The following is a 23,838-nucleotide window of genomic DNA, read 5'->3' on the forward strand; positions in this document are numbered from 1 at the left end:
GAATGAGAGTTTAAGTTTTACTCCTCTACTTTCATTTTACATAATAACTCGAATTTCTTCTGTATGCCGATGATGAATGGATCTATGAAAAGGGTTGTTCAAGGTAAGAACATGTCTTGAAAGTATTTGTAATATTTTATGTTGAGTAACAATTAATTTAGTAAGTATCAATATGAATGAAAATGCATTGATATTTTATTCAAATTGGTTTTGTAACTAATTCAAATCTATGATGACTTTGCCAAAGCACAGGAGTCGGCAATTTTATCAATAAAGTAGAAATAAATGAGAAGTTGGCATAAATACTACCACTGAGCTTCTACTTTATTGATAAAATTGCCGACTCCTGTGGCCAAAGGAATAGATTTATATATATGTAAAACCACAGGGCCTTCTTATCCATTATGTTCTCAATCTAGGCCTATATATAAATATTAGTTAGATATTTATATATTGTGTAAGAACATTATGTGTAAGAAGCCTCTGTCGGCCTGTGTTTAAAACAAATGAATAAAATAAGAAATGTATTTTTTGCATTTCATTATCTCATGAATATGTTCACATTTTGTACTGTTAATGAAAAATATGAGACATTTTCAAGTGTACTGATAAGCTAGTTTACTATAATTGTCGACTAATTCATTTGTCAATTAAACCACCAAATGTGCCGATTGATCTAATAATGATAAACAGGCGTGCATGTGCATGACACTTCATTTGCTTATTGTAATATTGGCACGCCAGTGTGTAATATTGGTATCAGAAGTCATACCCAGGAGAACTCATACCCAAAAATTTGGATACGAGTTCTCCTGGAGAAGACTTACCCAGATACGACTTCTCCAAGAGAAGTCGTACCTATCAATATCTGGGTACGAGCTCTCCTGGAGAAAAACATTGTCATATTTTAACGAATAGAAATGTGCATGGGTACAAGTAAAAATCCTCCTAGAGAAAAGCTTGTCAATAATTGTATTATAAAAATCTGGGTACGAGTTCTCCCAGAGAAAAAACTTAGTCATTTTATCTTATAAATCTTGGTACGAGTTCTCCTGGAGAAAAACTTTGTCTTTTCTGTCATAAAAATCTGGGTACGAGTTCTCCTGGAGAAAAAAAAAATGTAATTGAAATCTGGGTACGAGTTCTCGTGGAGAGAAAAAACTTAATAATTTTATTAAATGGATTCTCCCGGAGAAAAACTATATATATGTCTTTTCTGTCGAATCAATTTTGGTAAGAGTTCTCCTGGAGAAAAAGTTTGTCATTATATAGTAATCGAAATTTTGATACGAGTTTATCTCATTAAGAATCGTACCATTTTAGGTATTGAAATCTGGATACAATTTCTCCTTGAAAAAAATTGAGGATTTCATATATTATACAGAATTTACTATGATCATGCCTTTCAATTAAATAAAAAAAGTAAATGCAATGATCATACTTCTTTGTTTGTTTTTTGATTTTTTTTCCCCATTTGAATTTCTGTTTGGCTTGAGACGATAATTAGTAAAATTATTGCAATTAAACACAAATTTTAAACCTGCGACATTTTATTTTTATAGCGTACATCTATTCTCCGGCATGTGGAGGAGAATACGTACCCAGATTTTTGACAGAAATGACAAAGTTTTTCTCAAGAAAAATTCATACCCAGATTTCCATTGATATTAGAAATGACAAAGTTTTTTTTCTACAGGAGAAAGAGTACCCAGATTTTTATAACAGAAATGACAAAGTTTTATCTTTAGGAGAACTCATACCCACATTTCTATTTGATAAGATGACAAAGTTTTTCTCCAGAACTCGTACCCAGATATTGAATGGGTACGACTTCCCTTGAAGAACTCTTACCCGGACGCAAGTTCTCCTGGAGAATTTTTTTATTGTGTCAAAACAAAACCCACATCGCTTATCTTGTATTGTATCTATCGTACTCTGCAAGAATGATAGCAACGTGTTCCACCATATTTTTCCCCAGGTTTTTTCGTTTGTCAATGTGCCGCTTTACACCATTCATATATTCACTAGCTGGCACAATGTGGCATGCATCAATTTTGGACAAATGAAGTCTGCCCACTATCTTGCATTTCAAGAGGTATGACATACACATACAAATCCAGGATACAAATGATCATGATGATTTCGAGCATTTTACATATTTAATTTAATCATTTTGATATTGTCATATTCCATTCAGGACTAGAACATGATTATTTTTATTCACTCATTGTCACTTGTGCTATTAACATATTAAATTTTTACAGATCAATTGAGAACTTTTACTGTCCCTAAATGGACAGGTGAATGTGAAAATGGCTGGCTGGAGCCAATTTCCATGATTGAATGATAATTATAGGAGGCAATTTCATGTTTATTCAAACTAGCATCACCAGTACCACTTGCAGATTTAAAAAAAATCAAAATCAAAATCTTATTTCACGTTTTTCATAATTTAGACAATAGTCTGTGTGACATATTCTTTTTTGTAATATTTGTGGAAAGATAGTGACATGGATTCTAAGAGACATGCATGTAGGCATTCTTAAGAATACTTAAATTTGCATTGTTCTTAGAAATATTTGTGAATTTATTTACTTTGTGTTACTTTATAGCTAGCACAACTTACCAACTTACCAAAAGAGATAAGAAATCATTTTGCATCTGATAGACACTTTAAGACAGGCACATGTCTATAATTTACTAGCTCAATATGCAATTTCCGAGTTATCCAATAGTTATTTTCCTTTGATGAACTCTTGCGCACAAGTTTATTAGTATTTGATAATAAAATAGCTTAAACAAATTATTACCACCTTTCTTTGATAAAAGTATCACTTGTGTAGAAAAGGAAATAGATAATAATTTCACATTTTATTCAATGGCCCAATTCAAACAAATTATCCTTGATGTGGTCAGTTTAATGTATACCAACGGCTGATATAAACAAAATTTACGCTTTCATAACTTTTACCCTTATTAATAGAGGGCGAAGCCCTCTCACGGCCCGAAGGGCCGTGAGAGCGGAGCTCTCCCTATAGGTAACACGTATATACATATATAAAAGGAAAATATAGGAAAATAATGAAAAATTAAATCATACCTATGGAACTTGAAAAGTTTGGTACCAATGGCGTCGATTCGAATATTAGCGCGTGGACATGTATTCCTCCATTTTAAATCTCGTCTACCCTAGTTCGCGTCATTCTGAGATGTTACATAAAATCCGTAAAAGCATGTAAATCTTATTTTCCTAATCATATATAATCACTCCATGATTAACGCCATGTTTTTTGTTGTGGTTCAAACGCTATGTTTGTAAATTTGCTAAATAACGACGCTGAATATGACGTCACAATGTACTGTTTACATCAATTGCGTTATATTTCCCGCGTTCAATATATAGGCGGATCAAATGTCCAAAATTAGGATGTTTTGATACAGCTCCGTCCGCGTGCTAACTTCGGGTTGTTTTTGTCCTGTTTTGGATATAGATACTAATGCCAAAACATTTTTGCTTCGCCCTCAAACACGGTAACGCCGTAAAACATATTATAGACAGTCTATACTGTATATGTCTATATACATCTTTTACCCACCCAAGTGTTCAACAGAATACTGAACATATATTGTACCTCCATCACAAAAGAGCTAATATCTCGGAAATTGCGTATACTGAACGTACCTCCATCACGAAAGAGCAGATATCTCAGAAATTGCGTATTGTAGAGGAATTTTTATAAGTATTCATATTAACTATAGTCCCAAGGGCACATACTTTTTACAAAGCACTTAACCAAAACCACAATTTATTGCCTCCAGACCACCTGAGACCATCAATAATTTTGATAGGTCAAATTGGAACCTGTTTTTCCAAATTTTGAATTTTTAGCAGAATGAGGTTTCTGAACAATATGGATATAATGTAATCTTTAATGTTTAAAAAAACCCACCACCACCACCAATTCAGTGTTCTACATTGTTTAGACATTAAAATGCTGAATGACAGTGGAGTTTTGAGAGGTGGAGAGAATGGAAACACTGTTTGCTCTCTGAGTCAAATACAAAGATGCATAGGATCAATTAATGTTGGAAAATTACATTAGGAACTGTCAGTCTTTCAAGGCATTACTGGTACATAACAGAAGTGGTTGAGCATAGCATGAATGTTATATTGACTGTACAATATATTATGATTAACTTAATTACATCCTGTGTATCAATGAGAAACAAATGATGAACATAAATTGATGAACTTCGATCATGACAAAATGATATTGTTAATAATTAGCTTCTAATTCCCTAAACAAAATACCATAAAGCCTAGTGAAAACCTTTTTCAAGATGATGCACCTTAATAATAATTAATGCAAATATTATATAGTCATGACACTATATGGCAAAGGCACTTGTACTGTCTGTAAATCTCAGGTGGTGTGAAACAGAGAATTGTTCTTTTGAATCATATCACTGTCTTTGCATGGACATAAGAGGTTGATGAATGCAGTCATGTCATACATGGATTTGGATAGATAAATTAAAGAATTTAGAGGACGGTTATTGTTCAATACAGTACGTACATTTTACATGCATATTCCCGAAAAGAAAATCTACAAAAATATTTATACCTAAAGAAAACATGTACATTCTCAATCTAGCTTCCATTTAGAATTATGAAAAACATTTAATTTTTTTAAACCTAGATCCAATATATGATATTTATTTTAGTGCTATTCATTATTTTAAATCCTAATAATTTTTTGCCCCCCCCCCCCCCCCCCCCCATTCCTCTCTCCATCAGATATGCAGACCTTGTAGGTTTTATTTTGCAAGTACATGTTAATGTTTTTAGGTCACCGGAGTCTAAATCAGCTTTATTTACTGATTCTAAATGGCCTATTGTACAGTTAATTCAATTCTACTTAATTATGCCCCCCTTTGAAAGAGAGGGGGCATATCGTTTTGCACCTGTCGGTCGGTCTGTAGACCATGTGTTGTCCGCTCAATATCTTGAGAACCATTCACTTGATGATAATGATATTTCATATGTGGGTTAGTTATGAGTAGAAGAGGATCCATATTGTTTTTCAGGTCCAAAGGTCAAAGGTCAATCTACTCTGGACATAGGAATATAATATCCGCTCAATATCTTGAGAACCCTTTGCTTGAAAGACATCAAACTTGGCACACTGGTACATCCTAAGGAGTAGATGACCCCTAATATAATATCCGCTCAATATCTTGAGAACCCTTTGCTTGAAAGACATCAAACTTGGCACACTGGTACATCCTAAGGAGTAGATGACCCCTATTGATTTTGAGGTCATTTGGTCAAAGGTCAAGGGTCAAACTGGGCATAGGAATATACTGACCATTCAATGTTTAGAGAACCCTTTGCTTGACAGACATCAAACTTGGTACACCAGTACATCTTCAGAAGAAGATGACCCCCATTGATTTTGAGGTCACATGGTCAAAGGTCAAGGGTCAAACTGGACATAGGAATATACTGTCCGTTCAATATCTTGAGAACCCTTTGCTTGACAGACATCAAACGTGGTACACTGGTACGTCTTCAAAAGAAGACGACCCCTATTGATTTTCATATCACATGGTCAAAGGTCAAGGGTCAAACTGGACATTGGAATATACTGTCTGCTCCATATCTTGAGAACCCTTTGCTTGACAGACATTAAACTTGGTACACTGGTACATCTTCAGGAGAAGATGACACCTATTGATTTTGAGGTCGCATGGTCAAAGGTCAAGGGTTAAACTGTACATAGGAATATACTGTCCGCTCAATATCTTGAGAACCCTTTGCTTGACAGACATCAAACTTGGTACACTGGTACATCTTCAGGAGTTGATGACCCCTATTGATTTTTAGGTCACATGGTCAATCCACACTTGACATAGGAAGATATTGTCTGCTCAATATTTTGAATTGATGATACTACTCTCAATTAAATGATGTGTGTGTGTGTAACCCTTTTCAATTTTCCACCATGGGGGGCATATGTGTTTTACAAACATCTCTTGTTCCTTATGCAATACAGCATATTGGTTAACATACAGTTATCGGACCCTTCCCAAATGGGAAAACCCCCAAAATTCCCAATTTACTTAAATCTAGAAATTCCCAATATCATAAACTGTTACATGTACATTGTGTGTATTTAAAAAAAAATCGTGTTAGTTTCGTTTTTACCTATAACTTCTCTCGCATTTTCGACAAATCTCAAGCCTATTTTCTCTCTCCGTCTTTCTGTTTGAAGAATAAGAAATTGTAATGCCCCATATTTCCACCATAAGCATTTCAATCTCCAAAATGCTGTCATCAATTCTAATCTCTCTCTCTCCCTCCATATATTCTTATATGGTAATTAGACCTGAGACATACATGCATGCTTCAATTCTAAGTTGAATAATGATTGAAAACCTTGATCACCACTATGTAATGCTCTCTATATCCAGCATTTAACAGCAGGCAGAGCTTATATAAGCCCTCTCCTGCAATACAAGGTCATTACATGTACCTATGTTAAATTATGGCAGCTCTTGATAATATAATTACATCACAAGATAGTTAACTTCATTTGAATTGCATATGAGGTTATGAAAGCAACATAGATACATACTAAGAATTACCTGAATGTGTACCTTGAGCTGCACTGTGTTTGCAATGGCAAGTATTTCTTTAATTTTTGTATTATTAAGGATGCCTTAATTGTAATTTTAATTTACATTTTTTGGAAAATATACTATCTTGATTATAATGAAAAAAGAGAATTTCCTGTGTATTTTTCTATAAGGCAGTTAAGGTTTTTTATCACAGATTGAGTCGGTCCAGATGAGTGTAACTTACCTTTTTCTACTCAATATTCATCTATCTACATCTGTCATGGTGCATCACTCTGATTTATATATCTTTAACTTTTTATTGAGGTATATTTGCATGAATTTAATGTAGGAAATATGTATAAAACTTAATCATGGTATGTTGATTGTACTTCATATATCATCCCCCCAGTTGGCCTCTGTCAAATTTAAAAATTTCCCCTCACAGAATGATTGTAAATTGTTCCTATATGCAATAAAGTTCTGAAGACTTCATAAAAATTTTACATTCAGATTCTGTTAAATTACAAACACTGCATGGCAGTTATTTCCACACATTAGACATAAATGGTGTTCTAAGATATAATACCCACATTGAGAAGAAAGCCAAAACAACTTTTTGATATGTGTATAATGATCCTATAGAAGAGATTCTATTTGTATATGAATATTGTTGTGCAGCATGGTCATGCACCTTGTCACCTCCTTGGTTATTGGGGGAGGGAGGAGAAATTGCAGGACATAAATGAATTTGACAATGTAATACATGTACTTAAAGACATGTAACTAGTAAAATTAACTTAAATTTCTTTCTCAATGCCATGCTATATAAATTATGACAAACAATTCCAATTTGAATGTATTATATTCTACTACATATCCCACCCTCATATGACATTGACACATTAAGTTTGTCCCTGCCTATAGTATATGAACAGGGTTGCATTCACAGCACCATTTTTAGTAGAAAAGCAGAAAATAAGTCAGGTGCTCTTACTCACAGTGCACTGAGCTAATTAATCCAAGCTGATATCTAAAGTCCATGAATTCTATAGTAGTACGTGCCACTAGTATATGTATACACATAATATTCATTGTCAAAAGTTTGATTTTCTACTAATGTAATGTATTCTTTTTATTGAAAAAAGATAATTCTTTTTTTTAAAATCACAATAACATGTTTCATATTATATGTTGTCTCCATTGTTTGGGGCAAACACATTGTTATTGTTGTGTCAGTGTGAGTTTCAAAGTTTGTGAACATTACATTCATGAAGTTTTTCCTACTAATTTAGTTTGATTAATTTCAGTTTTAAAACCATGTCTGTAATCACTGTCGTGTAACCACAGTAAGAATTCACCCTTTTCCAGTAGAAACTTTTAAAGTTTTGTCTAGATCAATATAAATTCAAAATGATGAAGAACTTTAAAATTAGGATATGGCCAGGCCTGGTGCTAATGCACATAAAAATGAGACAAATCTATTATAATGATCGGAGTTTGAAAGAGGCACTCGACATTGCTCCTACTTACAATATGCATGCAACTCTTCTAAAATAGATTATCTGTCATGAAATTCTCATGTGATCATTAATGTAAGGCCCACATGTATGGACCTTTTACTTTCAAAATATATCAATCTTCAGAGTATAGATTGGATTGAAATTTAAGAGAATTTTCAAGTTTAGATAAAATTTAATTTTTGGAATTTCCCATAGTGTATAAAATGGACTTTGTCATTTTGATAAATGAGAAGTCTTTGTGAACATAGTTTTCTGATTCATATAAATCAAATTGGCATGAAATTTGACAGAAATGTTTTATGGGGGGAGGGGGACATAAATCAAGTCAAGTACATGATTTGTATATACATTTTTTGTTACAGGTAAAATAGACATTAAAGATGGTTCAACTTGGTGACTGGAAGGTTTGGTGTGGAACACTCCTCTTGTCTGTTGTAATATACCTCCTGCACTATATTCTGTTTGTTCCCACTCACACAATCATGTCTAAACTTTGGGCTGGTAAGAAATCCATACTGCTGACTGTAATACTTTTATACATATGTTACATGTTTACTTAAGCGACTGAAACAGTGTTATGAAAGGATAATATTTACAATCATGAATGATTTTCACATTAATTTTATCAATGTCGTCTCTGTAATTGTAAACTTGTCCTGTTATACCTTCACTAATTGCTGTCCTATTTCAATATTTCGATGAAGGCACTTTGACACAGATTGGACATAAATGCCAGATATACAATTATAAGAAAAAGATTTTCTATGCAAGTATCACTGACAGTATATTAATTCTATACTGTAAATCACATTTGCAAGAACATTCTTTAACATAATTTTGTGAGACTAGTCAGATGTGGAAATTTTAGTTCTTGTGAATAAACTCTTACACATAGAAGGCTTTGGTTAAGCAATGAGTAATGTCACAAAAGTTATGTCATTGTTTCCATAGGAAGGTCTCATGAAACAAAAGTGAGCTGCAGTATTTAGTTTGTTTATTTTATGGGATCGATCGATATAAAAACGATGGAGTATATGCAAAGCAGATTACACAGAAACTATACCCAACATTACTTTTTTACCCTCATAATACCAACAAACTAACCATTTATTTATGGGATAAATGTTATAGCAAAGCTGATAATGCAGAAGTTACTCGATGTCTCCATTGTTTTAAATCCCCTATGGTACAAAAAAGTCAGCATTTATTCCTTATGCACAATCCTGATATGAACACAGGCACACACCCTTTATCACACACCCTGTATCAGCACCCTTTATTTCACCCCTTATTGTACATTTCTGGAACACCTTTAGTAGTTTTCATTCAGAGTACCTTGGAATTTTTTATTTGGAAGCAGACGATATAATTTAATTTGTAAACAAATGGAGAAAGATAGAAATGGGAGAGAGAACATTGAGGAGAATTGGAGAACTTGAGGAATTGATAAAGTTGCATCCAAATGTGAAAAGAATTTTGAGCAAATAGTAATATTAAACTATAAAGAATTGAAAAAAATAAATTTAAATTGCTATCTTATAGAATATACTGACCAGTATATGTATTCATTGAATATCTTAAATCATTCAAAAACAGTAATCGTTTTGAACATTTATCTGTTAATAAGCCCTTAAAATTCACTATTTTCATATATATAATAAAAACAATAGATAGCAAAATTTGTATCACACTCCATATATATCAACCCTCGACCAATATCAGCCCTTGGGCCTATGGCCCTCGGGCAGATATTGGATTCTCTGGTTGAAATGGAGTGTGATACAGATTTTACCATGTATTATTCTCTATTTATATTCTAACTCACAGAAGAAACGCAACCACAATGAAATGTCAATAAATAACTTCAATATTGAAAACTTGTTAGCAATTTTGAATTGCATGATATCATATATATCATATATATTTCACAAACACATCTTGTTAAAAATGAAATTTATTTATTATATGTACATTTTATTTTCATTTCTGTCGGAATTCTCAGGTGGTAAAATAGACATACATGTACTATATATAGATTCATATGCTTCATCATTGTTCACATCTGCATCACATTCATGAGGAAATGGCTATCACGTACTACAATTGGTAAAGACATCAAAGGCAAAAACATTGGAAATGTAAATATTTGTTTCTGAAGTAGGAAAATTCCAATGGCTACCATCTCTTCAGCCTGGACATATTTGCCAAAGTAATGATATATTAATATATTATAGATTTTTGTGTGTAATTGAGAAGTCAATGCTTTTTATCAAGAAATAAAATATATTGAAACAGCATTAATAATTAAATTTATCACTGACAAAATTTTATGTTTATTATATATTCCTAAAGAAAAGTAGATTACATTTTCATAAATATGCACAACAATGCTGCACATGGTGACCATCATTTTCTTTATAATGATATGAGTATAACCCATTCACCCATTGGGTTTTATGTTTGTGGTGGTCTGATGAGTTTGATTGCTGGTGGTCAGATAGCTCAATTGGTAGCTAGAGCACCTGACTGGTGATTCAGGGGGCCCTGGTTTGAATCCTGGTCTTGTCTGCTGTTATACAGTTGGTTCCATAGACCAGCCCTAATGGAACTGACAGGTGAAAATGCCTGCCAGAGGATAAAGATCCTGGGTTGATGTCTTCAAGGTATGAAGACATTTAAGGAGGGAGGAATGTGGCAGTCAGACGGGTTTGATTGCCAGTGGCCAGATAGCTCAGGTGGCAGAGCACCTGACTGGAGATTCAGGGGGCTGGGTTCGATTTGTTGCATTTTCTCCCTTCCTGTTACATGTTCGAAACTTTTAATGTATATACTGGGATATATACATTTAAGTTCATTTAGTTGTAAATTGCTTTTTTGTACTAGATTTAAGACAATTATTTTTTATCCAAATGACTCACTTGAAGGGAAATTCCTTGACTTGCAAGAATGCTTTCTTTATGCTATTACACAAAGTACTCATCTGGGGTTAGAGGTCAAAGAACATCACCAGAGTGAAAAAAATTAAATGCAATAATGAATCATGCCATGTTTCTTATAACTCACTGGAAATCTTTGATAACCAAGGTTTACAATCCACTCTTCTTCTTTCCAAGAGGAGTGAATTATAAACCAAATGACAAGCAGAGATGGCTGGAATTCTACTTTGCACAATATTTTAGTTTTCTGTTTATTTTCATGTTTGAATGTGAAAGGTCAACATTAACTGAGATGAAATTCTAAAATACCCATATACCTCCTCCTCTGTTAAACTGAAGTTTTTAGGTCACCTGAGCCGAAGGCTCAAGTGAGCTTTTCTGATCACATTTTGTCCGGCGTCCGTCTGTCTGTCTGTCTGTAAACTTTTCACATTTAAGCATCCTTGGGTGAAGGGCTTTCAAGTTTGTTCAAATGAAGGGCCATGTCCCTTTCAAAGGGGAGATAATCACAAAAATGCAAAAATAGGGTGGAGTCATTTAAAAATCTTCTTCTCAAGAACCACTGGGTCAGAGGAGCTGAAATTTACCTGAAAGCTTCCTGACATATTGCAGATTCAAGTTTGTTCAAATCATGGCCCCGGGGGTTGGATGGGGCCACAATAGGGGATCAAAGTTTTACATACAAATATATAGGAAAAATCTTTAAAAATCTTCTTCTCAAGAACCACTGAGCCAGAAAAGCTGATTTTTACATGAAAACTTTCTGACATAGTGCAGATTCAAGTTTGTTCAAATCATGGCCCCCGGGGGGTAGGATGGGGCCACAAGTGGGGGGGGGGGGGGGTGTCAAAGTTTTACATACAAATATAGGAAAAAGCTTTAAAAATCTTCTTCTCAAGAACCATTGGGCCAAAGAAGTTGACATTTACATGAAAGCTTTCTGACATAGTGTAGATTCAAGTTTGCAAAGGGTAGTTTGGGCCATAATAGGGACTAAGTTTTTACATGCAAATATATATGGAAAGTCTTCAGATATGGGCCAAGGTGACTCAGGTGAGCGATGTGGCCCATGGGCCTCTTGTTTGAATTGGAAAATTAGGATATCAAAAGCAAAAAGTTAAATTTTTCTACTAAAAATCAAAATGATCTATATATATATATGATTTGTTTTGACTTCACTTGTTGTACTTTTGCATGTAGTAGATACCAAGTGTTTGGATAAAACCCAGAAAGGAAGAGGAAGCTGTCTCTGTGATCCCCCTTCCTGTTTCCCCTGAATTACACACTTAACAGACAAAATGATTTAGCCAGATAAAGGAGGAGGCTACATTTTCAAAATATCCTGTCCCTGTGTTAAGTAGCCAGCATGATACATATATTATGCATTCCTATTGTCACCTGATAAATCAACTCTTCAGGTGTAAATCTCATTTACACTTTAGACTAATTAAGGACTAGCTTCCTCAATGAACAGTGCAATGAAGATCACATGATTTCATGGTGTTTATATACTTACGTTAATGTCAGTTCAAGTATTTTTAATTTCAATGTTTTTTTGGGGGAAGTGGACTTTAAACATTGGGGTATCATCACATGCACTTCTTCAGCATGTATGCATTTTATTAGCTCACAATTTTTTTTCATTATGTGAATATGATTGCTGATTTTTTTTCTAGAATTCTTGATCATGTTAAATGATATTCTGAACATTGGTCAAAGTATATAGAGATTGTATACGCACAAAGCACAATAAGATTGTAACACAAAGTACACTGAGATTTTATCATAAACAAAGTACATTAAAATTGTAATATTTATAATTATTATTTATTTCTTTATGCTAGTCTGATTAATTTCCTTCTGCAATCCTTACTGCATTTGAAATCACTAAGTTAGGATAACATTCTTAGAATCATGTCGAGTGGCAATTATAAAACTTTAAATGTAGAGGAGAGACCAAAAAAAATGATATTTTGATATTTTCTTGAATATGAAGCCTTTCTCAGTATATCTTTTTATTACAGGACTCCTTGCTCCAGTCTGTGGAGTTTCAGCAATAGTGTGCTTTGATGTGGCACGACGGAAGACATCAACATTCCATACATACCGCAGCAAACTTGACCATTATGTTGCCATAGCAAGCTTATCGTGGGTGGGCTATTTTGCTAGAAGAAAGATGGATAAATCTTGTAAAGATGTAGTTGCAACACAAAACAAACTCCTTTTAGATCGTCTGAAAGAGAATTTGGAGACCCAATATGGTAAGGAGTACAGGTTTTCTGAAATAAAAAGCAGAGAGGATTATGTTAAGCAGCTGCCACTGACCTACATTTCCCATTATGAGCCCTATATCCAACAGATGATGATTGGTGAAGAAAAAATACTGACTGCTCGACAACCAGTCATATTTGCTGTTACCTCAGGAACTTCGGGAAAATCCAGCATTCTTCCAATGACAGGAAGGCAGAGATTTCTTTTCTTTATTCAGGGGATCTCAGTTGCCTATCATAGTCTTCTAAAAGATTTTGCAGAGAGCAACAATCTTCTGAAAACTTTGAAATTTTTCTATACACCTCGATGGAGGAAATCAGAGAGTGGCATTCTTGTGGGCCCAAATTCTTCATCACCTTCTAATTCCAAACATCTGCTGAATATTTACACCACTCCTAAAGCCGGCTTTGAAATTCTTAGTGAACCTCAGGCATTATATATACATTTGTTGTTTGGACTAAGGGATAAAAGTTTGGGTATGTTAGAGGCCAATTTTTCCTCTATAGTTCTGTCCTCCTTCGATGCTCTTTACCAGAACTGGTCTGACATTGCTGATGATATTGAGAGAGGTGAAGTGAATCTTAAACTTAACATTAACGAATCAGTCAGAAAGGAACTAAACAATGATTTAACACCAGACCCACAAAGAGCTAAAGAAATACGAGATATAATGAAGTCAGGGAGCAAGATGGGAATTGGTCAATTATTGTGGCCTGAATGTAATCTCATCTTAGCAGCAGACTCGGGTAGTTTTGACCTTCCTGCAAAGATATTGAGAGAGACCTATTGTAAAGGGATACCCATCTACTCCCCCTTATATGCAGCCTCGGAGGGACTCCTGGGAGTGAACATCTGGCCAAAGGAACACCCCAGTCATTACGTACTAGCTGTGAATTCCATGTTCTTTGAGTTTATTCCGATGGATCATTCCAGTGAGGACCAACCCAAGACCGTCTTCATAGATCAGGTTTGTGTGATTATACATGTACTGTATGCAGGGTTACATTTACCCTGAGTGATGTACACCCACACACATTGGAAAATGATTTTGTCATGATTTTAAAATTTTACACAGATCACCGAATGCATGGATTTTATTACCCAGTAACCAAATAAATTTACCTGGGCATTCTGATGATGTGTTGTTGGTGATCTGTTTATTTCTTCTAGTTTATAACTTTAGATCCAGACCCTGATGAATACCATGTAGTATGATCTGAGAATTGTCCACAATTTTAATGTTAAGGTGTTGGTCTCCAGTTTGACTTTGTTAAGATTTAGATTTGCCAAAAGTTATTTCTCACTATTTAAGATAATGAATACATATTTGCTCTGAGTCTTAGATTTGCCCATTGATGATGAGGGTGAAAGGGTAAGAATTAAAATGGGGGCAAATATTTACCTGTATATAGGTACACACATATCTAAATAAGTAATAGTGATTTTTGTTCTCTATGGTGTAATTCACGTAAAATCTTCCAATGTGTACATGTAAATATGTAGTCCAATATGTGTACATATAAATATCTAGTCAATGTGTACACATAAATATCTAGTCCAATAAGTACACATAAATATCTAGTCCAATATGTACACGTAAATATCTAGTCCAATATGTACACGTAAATATCTAGTCCAATGTGTACATGCACGTAAGTATCTAGTCCAATGTGTGTACACGTAAATATCTAGTCCAATGTGTACACATAAATATCTTGTCCAATGTGTACACATAAATATCTTGTCCAATGTGTACACATAAATATATAGTCCAATATGTACACGTAAATATCTAGTCCAATGTGTACACATAAATATATAGTCCAATGTGTACACATAAATATCTAGTCCAATTTGTACACGTAAATATCTAGTCCAATGTATACACGTAAATATCTAGTCCATTGTGTACACGTAAATATCTAGTCCAATATGTGTACATGTAAATATTTAGTCCAATGTGTGTACATGTAGTGTAATTTGCCAATCTATGCATTTTCTAGGTAGAGAAAGGAGAAGAGTATGAACTCGTTATTACCAATGCTGGTGGCCTTTATAGATACAGATTTGGTGACATTGTGAAAGTTATTGACTTCTACCATCAATGTCCTGTAATTGAATTTAAACACAGGTGAGTTATATCTGAGATCATATTATTGTTTAGTATAATAGTATCATCATACACAATGATAAGGTTCACATAGGGCCTAATCAAAGTTGATGATAGTATCTTTTAGGCTATGAAATATCAAGAATACTGATATATGATTATGGCATTATTTTCACGTGAAGGGGTTGATGATAATGTCACAGAGTACGAGGGGTGTACAAAACACCTAGATAAACGGTGTTCTTCAGTACTGCTGTCACAGAGAAATGAAACTTGTACAACTAAAATAAACCAAATAATTCGCAAAAAAGATCAGTCACTACACTGTATGTAATTAGATAAGGTGAATTACAGGTACATGTATCTTATGTAATAAAACTAGGAATTGGTGCAATGTCAAAAACAGTGAGTGTAAATCATCCTAGAGTAATTGCAGTCACAAAGATAGTATTTTCCAAATCAATTAAAAATGAAATAAAAATATATATCAGAATATTTCTATAATGTTCTTTAATTTTTCCACTAAATTTTTTTATTATGAAGTAAACTTTAAAGATTTTTTATGACATGTTATGCGACAGTTTGAAATTTTAGTCTGTAGAAAAATGTAGTTAGAAATTTTTGCCTAGAACTGATATTGACACCTACAGAGACTCACAGAAAGCTGAAATTAACAGATTTGCACAGAAATGTTTCTCACACATAAGTATTCAAATGGCATAAGAGATACATTTAAGGACAGATATATGATGACACCAAGCCATGAAAGAGAGGCCAAATGAAAGAAATGGACTATAAAATTGTAGAAATTCTGAATAACAAGTTACAGTCGAACAGTGAGACAGAGATAGAAAATGTGTTAGAAATTATAGCAAATCATCCGTTCATCAGATACTATTGGAAAATAGGAATGCAAAGGGTATCGATGTGCATTCTGGGTACCTTAGATCTTGAAAGACAGGGGATGCTTACTCTTCCTAGGCACATGATCCTACCTCTGGTGTATCCAGGGGTCAGTGTTTGCCCAAGTATCTATTTTTGTATTGCTTATAGGAGTTATGAGATTGATCACTGTTCGTTATCTTCACCTTTATAGGAGTTATGAGATTGATCACTGTTCGTTATCTTCACCTTTCATCTTGAGAGATTATGAATAGAAGCAGAAGAATTTTGTGTTCCCAGGAATTTCCTCGGCATTTAAGATCCAGTCAAAAGCAATTTTTTGGCTAGAAGCATAACAATTGATAAAACGCTACTTCAATATCATAATCCTAAGGGAAAGAGAGAAGCTAGTGTCTAAAATAGGCAAAATTTTCAACACTTGTCACTTAAATCGAGTGGACTGATCGACATAGAAAATGTATTGAGTATAATGGTGAATATTTTGAAAAAGAATAGGAAAGGTGTTCCATGTATAACTTTCAATTTAAGAGCTACAAAGAACAATGCTATTTTTTCCCCATGATTTATGAAAATGTTCAGAATCATATGTTACGGCTTTGTTTGTAAATTTATAAAATCATCATAATACAAAAATGCATTTGAAACAAAAGTAAAGATTTTTCTCAACAAGATGTTTAGATGATTTCACGAGGTAAGGAACCTACGACATTGTGGTTGGAAATTTTTGACAGAGTATATTGCGCTACCCCACCTAACAATGTAGTACTAAAAATTGTGCTTTTCGAGAAATAAACTAGACACACAATTGAAATTTCAGGTTTTTATGACACAGTAAAAGCCTAGGTATTCTCTATATAAACTTTTTCATGAAGTGCTAATGTGTTTCATGAAGTATGCTGGTGTGAAGCATTGCAGTTATTTCTTAAATGGCTACCATGGCTTTTGATTGGCTGATACACAAAAGTAATTCTTATTTTGATAAAGCCACCATGGCTGAGACAAAGTGCAATTCTTCTCCAGAATGGCTGCACCCTGTCATTTGGTAAAAATGTTCCTTTAGTTTTCCCTTTTACTGTTTGGAGTGACCCAAATTTTTATATGGCCATTCATTGCTTGGCTAGTTATTAATGCCAGGTGAGCAATTCAGACTCATGATACCTTCTGCTTTCGTTTTAGGTGTGAACAGTGGTAAATTGTCCAATTTAGTATAAATTACTGTTTCTAGACTATTTCAAATTGCTATTTTTCAAAATACTACATTAATTTGAAATATCTGGTTTTAGAAAGGGGCAGTTTTTGAATGTAAGAGGTGAGAAGACGTCAGAGTCCCTATTTTACCAAGCACTGACTGAAGTTGTGTCTACTTGGTTTCCACAGAAACTACTGAACTACTGCTGTGTGGAAAGTTTGTTGATCGATGATAAAGGTAACCAATAATTTTGTGTCTCTTCACTCTCTTGTGAAGCTTTAAATTAGTGTTACTTTCCATCTATGTGCCTGTCACACTCTAGAACTGTAAGAAATAGGACTTTGAATTAGGATATGTATTCCTTTTATAAGGGTCATTTTATAAATAAAAATGATTATTATTGCCAACTCAGGTGACATTGTGTTCCTGGGAGCATTCAAATTGATCAGATACATGCACATGCAAGTAATACTCTAAAAATAAAAATGTGGGAATTTTGAAAGTATATAATTAGGGAAGTATAATAATGCCTTTGATCTTGATAAATTTCCTGAAGGCATTGTCTTTCATTTCTTCCTACTTACTCTGTGCTGCAATTTCTGGAATACATGTAACATTTTCTTTATCAATTTAGATCCAAAAAAAAAATGAATTTACTAGTAAAATTCAAATTATATGAATCTAATATTCAAAGTTATGGCATTTTTCAGGTGATAGCTATGCACCTTTCTATCATGTCTTCTTAGAACTTGGGGATGAGACAAAACCTTTAACAGCAGAACAGACAGCGATGGTAATAAAGTTGAATTTTTAAAGAAAATATTTCATATCACTTTATATTTACGTTTACCAATTGAATGTTTTGGTAGTAATAAACTTATGCTTAATATGTTTTCCCTTGATAACAGTGCTGACCAGATTCAACTTGACAATTATACAAATTACCCCGTACGCTTCGAATGAAATTTATTTAATTAGTTTTTATACGTCCGTCATTGATGGAACGTATTATGGTATGGCTCGTATGTCTGTCTGTCTGGACCTTAGGCAGAATATAAAATGAACTGTAAGCTCCAGGATCTTGCAACTTGGTACATTTGATCACCATGATGAGAGGAAGATACCTATTGTCAAGGTCAGAGATCAAGGTTGTAGTATCACTTAGTAAGAAAACCTTGTAGGCAGGACCAAACAGTAAGCGCCAGGGTCTTACAACTTGGTACATTTGATCACCATGATGAAAGATACCTATTGTTTTTCAAGGTCAAGGTTGTAGTATCGGTTACATAAGAGAAGCCTTGTAGGCAGAATTCAGACCAAACTATTGAGGCTAGGACTGTTAAACTTGGTATACATACTCCTCATGCCAAGTGGAGGACGTCTTTTGTTCTTCAAGGTCAAAGTCGTTGTATCACTTAGTAGGAAGACTTTATAAGCAGGATATAGACGAACTGTTGGGGCTAGGACTGTCAAACTTGGTACACATACCCTTATGCCAAGTGGAGGATGCCAATAGTTTCTTAAGATCAAAGGTCAAGGTTGTAGTATCACTTAGTAGAAAAACCTTGTTTTTGTTACAGATACAGATATTGCTTTGAAACTAGTCACAAGCTTCCTCTCAGGGTTATAGAAGTGCAGTTTGCATTTCAGCTGGATTGGTGCACCATGACCTACTTTAGGGGTAGAAGTAGGTCATACAGTTTTTTCCCTAAAAAATTTTCACAACCTCCCTCTTGGAGAAATACATAATCAGTTCACATTTCAACTTGATTGGTGCACTGTAACCTACTTTGGGGCTAAATGTACATGTAGGTCAAATAGTATTCTGGACCTTTTCTCATCATGGATAGATATTGCACTGAAGGGCCAATGAGCATATGTTGTACTGTTTGTGGTACTCTTGTTATACATGTAAAAATCAGAATGTCTTTGAATTTCTAGAGTAATTAACCCTTGCAAGTAATACATGTATAATGCAAACATTAAAAACACTTTATATATTAGTTCAGGTCCATGCATTTGCCGTTCGTTATTAAAATCCAAAATTTAGTCCCTTTTCTCACATCATTTGCAGATTGACAAAGAGTTATGTTCCAGATCCTATGTTTACGAGTCCTTCAGGAACAAAGGCAGTATTCAACCAATCAAAGTGTATCAAGTTAAATTAGGGACATTCGAAGAACTGCGTAAATTTACAATCAACAACACACAAGCCTCAGCCAATCAGTACAAAGTTCCCAGGGTCCTTAAAACTAAAGAGGCTGTCAATATTCTCCTGAAAAACATTGTGAACAATAATTAGAAGATATGGGGCCCTAGGTATATCTGTCCATCAGTCAGTCAATCTGTGTTTGTGGTATATCTAGTATCTGTACATCAGTCAGTCAATCTGTGTTTGTGGTATATCTAGTACATTCCAGTACTTCAAAACCTACAGACTTTACCCTCTACTCCAGTACTTAACAACCTACAGATTTTACAATCTCCAGACTCTTTACAATTTACAAGACTTTACAACTAACAGACTCCAGTACTGCACAACCTTCAGACTAATCACTTGACAATCCACTCTTTACAATCTCCAGTACTTTGCAACCTGCAGACTTCATCAATATAGAGATGAAATATTGATAAAATGCTGACATGTTTCATACCAATTGTTAGGCCTTTCTTGGCACATTGATTCCAACTATGGATTATTCCGTCTACCTATCAAGATATAGGGCTCATGGCGGGTGTGTTTGGTCGACAGGGGATGCTAACTCCTCCTAGGCACATGATCCCACCTCTGGTATATCCAGGGGTCCATCTTTACCTAACTCTCTATTTTGTATTCCTTATAGGAGTTACGAGATTGACCACTCTTAGTTATCTTCACCTTTTCATACATTCATGACACATGTTGAAGTCACAAGATCTAAGTAACAAAGATGTACAATTATTCTGGGATTGTGTGACAATCTACTGACTTTATATTTGATGCAAAAGATAGGTAATGATGAAAGATACCTATATATATGTTGCAGTAACCATGGCAGGGGTCACAATTGTACTTGTTGTTGATGACACTGTGTTAATGCATTTATGATTGGTAGTTGTGAAATTTCATTAAAGAGTATGTTCACTCCTGTAATATGAATTATTCATTGTTTATTAGAAAAATATTTTAAGTTCACAGATAAAATCTGTACTTCCTACTGTATATTTTAATAAAGAAAACTTTAGGTATAAATGAACATGAAAACTGCACTACATGCAATATTTGGAGGAGACTACATTCTGTGGGGAAGTTTTTGTTAATCTTGATAAAAAAAATGCATGAAATAAATAATTTTTTATAGTGCTTTCTATTTATAATATATTAATATTTTCATATCTAAACGTCTAGAGCATGTTCAATTTCACCAAATAATTACATGTACATCTCTTTATCGACAACTCGATACTTTTAGTACGAACCTGTACATTTTCTAGGCCCTACAAACTTAAAAGTTTAGAAATGTAGGAATTAGCATATCTGTCCGTGTTCCACCCTTCATTCCCACTTTGTGTCTGGGCCATAACTTGTAACTGAAAATATTACAAGCTCATATTTGTCACAGTACTGCTGACCAGACATTGAAGCAGTCTTACAGACCAGATGAAGATACATGTAACTTGTAAAAACATTAGAATATAAGAATCCATCATCTCGCCCCAGGAGTTGAATATTTTACTGCGGATGAGGTTTGCCAAGTAGAAAGCAACAAAATTGATGACGGCATTATGGATGATGTTGCCATGTGTGATAAGGCTTATTTCTCATGGGAAAGTCCTGGTACATACAGATAGTAATGTTTGTACTAGATTATCACAAAGTACAAAGAGATATTAGAAACCGATATTTGGCATTGAATACGAGAGAAATAGTTCAGGACTTTGAACAAAGGTCATTTGGTCATGAAGATCAATGATAAAGCAGTATATTACACAATTGTCCTGGCTTTAACATAAGTAATTATTATTGCTCTTGATCACAATGAAATGACAATCCGCATCATTCAATAGATGCACTCTGGCATCACCAGCATGAAACACTTCCGATTAGTTCTCTGTTGTGTGATACTCGGGCAACTGTGAAGACCTCTAAGCCTCTTTTTGAATCCATTTTATTAGATAAATTTTAAAGGTCGAAGATACTGTGAAAAATTCTGGTAAGATTTCAGGATCCAGATCACGTAATACTGAAACATATTATGTCAAGAGACTTGGTACTATAACAGTGACTGTCTTTGCTTTACTAGCTATGACATCATAGCCTACTGTATTGTCATTCTCTCCAGAGGGCATGTTACACATTGAGGAGCGCACGGAACTCTGGGTAGAGAATGCTGTATTGTGTCGCTTCTTGTAGTAGGAGGCGATACCTTAGCTGTTGGGATGTCACAGTTACAAGCTCTCAAACCCAAGCAGTTAGAAAATTCATTTAGACATGATTTTCCTCCCTCCACCAAATCTCCTTTGACGTTGATGAAATTTTCAAAATTTGATTTACATTATAGTTTGGATAGTGATAAGCAGTTAAGGTACCTTTAATTAATAAGTAAATATGATAAAAAGCAGATATAAAAGTGAAAATGCACAAGTTTAATGAAGCTCAACACCGAGTCAGCTCTAGTACTTTGTATTGCAATGATGTATGAAGTACATGTACATAGAAATATAATGAGTATTGTTATCGATAAAGCACCATCAACATCAAATGTGTCGGTAACTATTGTGTAAATGGAATGTTGCAAATGTTAATTTTCATGTATTATTTGTTTAAACCACACACAAAAAAAAAAATCTGCAAAATATTACAAGCTAGGGCACCCCATTTCATATTATAGTCAGTGAATTTTAGAAAGGAATTGATTCCAGGAAAAGTTTAACAGGACCATGATGTAATAAATTATTTGTTAAGGAGGTATATCCTACACCAGAGAAATTTGATGTAGATGAAAAGTGGAGGATATGTACAATATTTTGAAGTTGAAATTTTTCAAATCTACTTTATTTTGTCAAAAAATACAGTTGTAGAATAAGGTAATCTGAAAAAAATTTAAAAGCCCTGCTGGACTTGAACCTGTGACCTACAGTTTAGCAGTCGGTATGCTAACCTACTGAGCTACTCGGCTATAGGTATTTAAATTGAAAAGGAAAAGTCAAATATTGCTTCTATTGATTTTTTCCTCCATGTTTTTAAAGGAAGTCAGCCATTATGATGATGTAGAGTACCTCCTTAAGGTATCACACCGGTAATTATTTTCACTATATATTACTATAGAGGAAAAAAATTCATTAAAAATCAGTTTACAGAATTGATGCCGAATAACGCAGTCAGAAACGTTCTATGTTACCTATCTCGTCTGCCAACACCAGAAAAACACCACCCTACGCGGCATTTTCGAAAATAAATTGCCCGCAAACAAGACTACCCTCAAATCCATGTGTTTTTCACATGTGTGTAAACAGCCGGAGTACACTTCAGGAAGTAGCCTTATATAGCTACCAACAGCAAATAGTTCCTCTGTATACACTTGGTTATTTCTACAAATTACACAAAATTTCCTAATCAGGGGTGCAAAAATTAAGAGAAAAGAAGAAGAGGAAATGAGAAAAATCACGCAAGAAAAAAAAATATTTCTTTAAATATATGGAACTACAATTGACCAAGTTCATTTTGATTGGACAATTACCGGTGTGATACCTTAAATGATAATACTAGGCTTTAGTGATTTTCAGGGGAGACAACTCTTCCATTTCCAAAGTTCCCTTCAATTACAAGAACCCCCACAATTTAAGACATACATTGTATTTGTATTGAGGATTGTTTAGTTAAGATTTTATGAAGTATGAGAAAAATTCATTGACAAATATTTTTTCCTGCTGATATACATGTATATTTGTAGTCTATTTCTTGGTCTGTCCCTTCTCACTCTTTTTTCATAAGAATGTATATACAAGACTATAATAAATTCAATTGCATTTCCTGTTTCTATTGCTTATTCCTTAAAGTTTGATCCACCTTAAGGTATATTGAAAGAAGCAACACCCATCTGTGTTTAATCTTTTTGATATTTAATTCTTGTCTAACATTTGGCTCACATATTTTATTGCCTGCTTGACACAGATTACATTTACGATTGTGGCCTATAGATCGGATAAGGCATCCTTCTTGTCTGATCACTTTCGAAATTCAGGGGCAGAGCATGCTCAGGCTATAGATATGCCTTCTCAGAATGTATGCTTGGAAACCGAGTTTTT

The 23,838-nt window shown here is 34.1% G+C and overlaps 1 protein-coding gene across 6 annotated transcripts; it reads left to right on the forward strand.

Moving 5' to 3' along the window:
- Window positions 1-6: 6 nt before the first annotated feature.
- On the forward strand, window positions 7-20,683 carry LOC130052283 (GH3 domain-containing protein-like). Of its 6 annotated transcripts, XR_008800632.1 has the most exons (8): window positions 17-103; window positions 8,504-8,642; window positions 13,102-14,315; window positions 15,352-15,479; window positions 17,645-17,787; window positions 18,261-18,343; window positions 19,625-19,919; window positions 19,964-20,683. XR_008800632.1 is itself a non-coding variant. In XM_056156751.1 (7 exons), exons 2-7 carry the CDS (start codon window positions 8,522-8,524, stop codon window positions 19,850-19,852), a joined length of 1,917 nt encoding a protein of 638 aa, XP_056012726.1. In that variant the 5' UTR covers window positions 17-103; window positions 8,504-8,521; the 3' UTR covers window positions 19,853-20,683. The 6 variants fall into 6 exon arrangements, 5 of the variants coding, with proteins under 5 accessions (XP_056012730.1, XP_056012726.1, XP_056012727.1 ...); XM_056156751.1 differs by having other exon boundaries at window positions 19,625-20,683; XM_056156752.1 differs by lacking the exon at window positions 17-103 and adding an exon at window positions 6,595-6,685 and having other exon boundaries at window positions 19,625-20,683.
- The last annotated feature ends 3,155 nt before the right edge of the window (window positions 20,684-23,838 follow it).

Source organism: Ostrea edulis, chromosome 2 (genome assembly GCF_947568905.1).
Source record: "Ostrea edulis chromosome 2, xbOstEdul1.1, whole genome shotgun sequence".
Taxonomy (NCBI): Eukaryota; Metazoa; Mollusca; class Bivalvia; order Ostreida; family Ostreidae; genus Ostrea; species Ostrea edulis.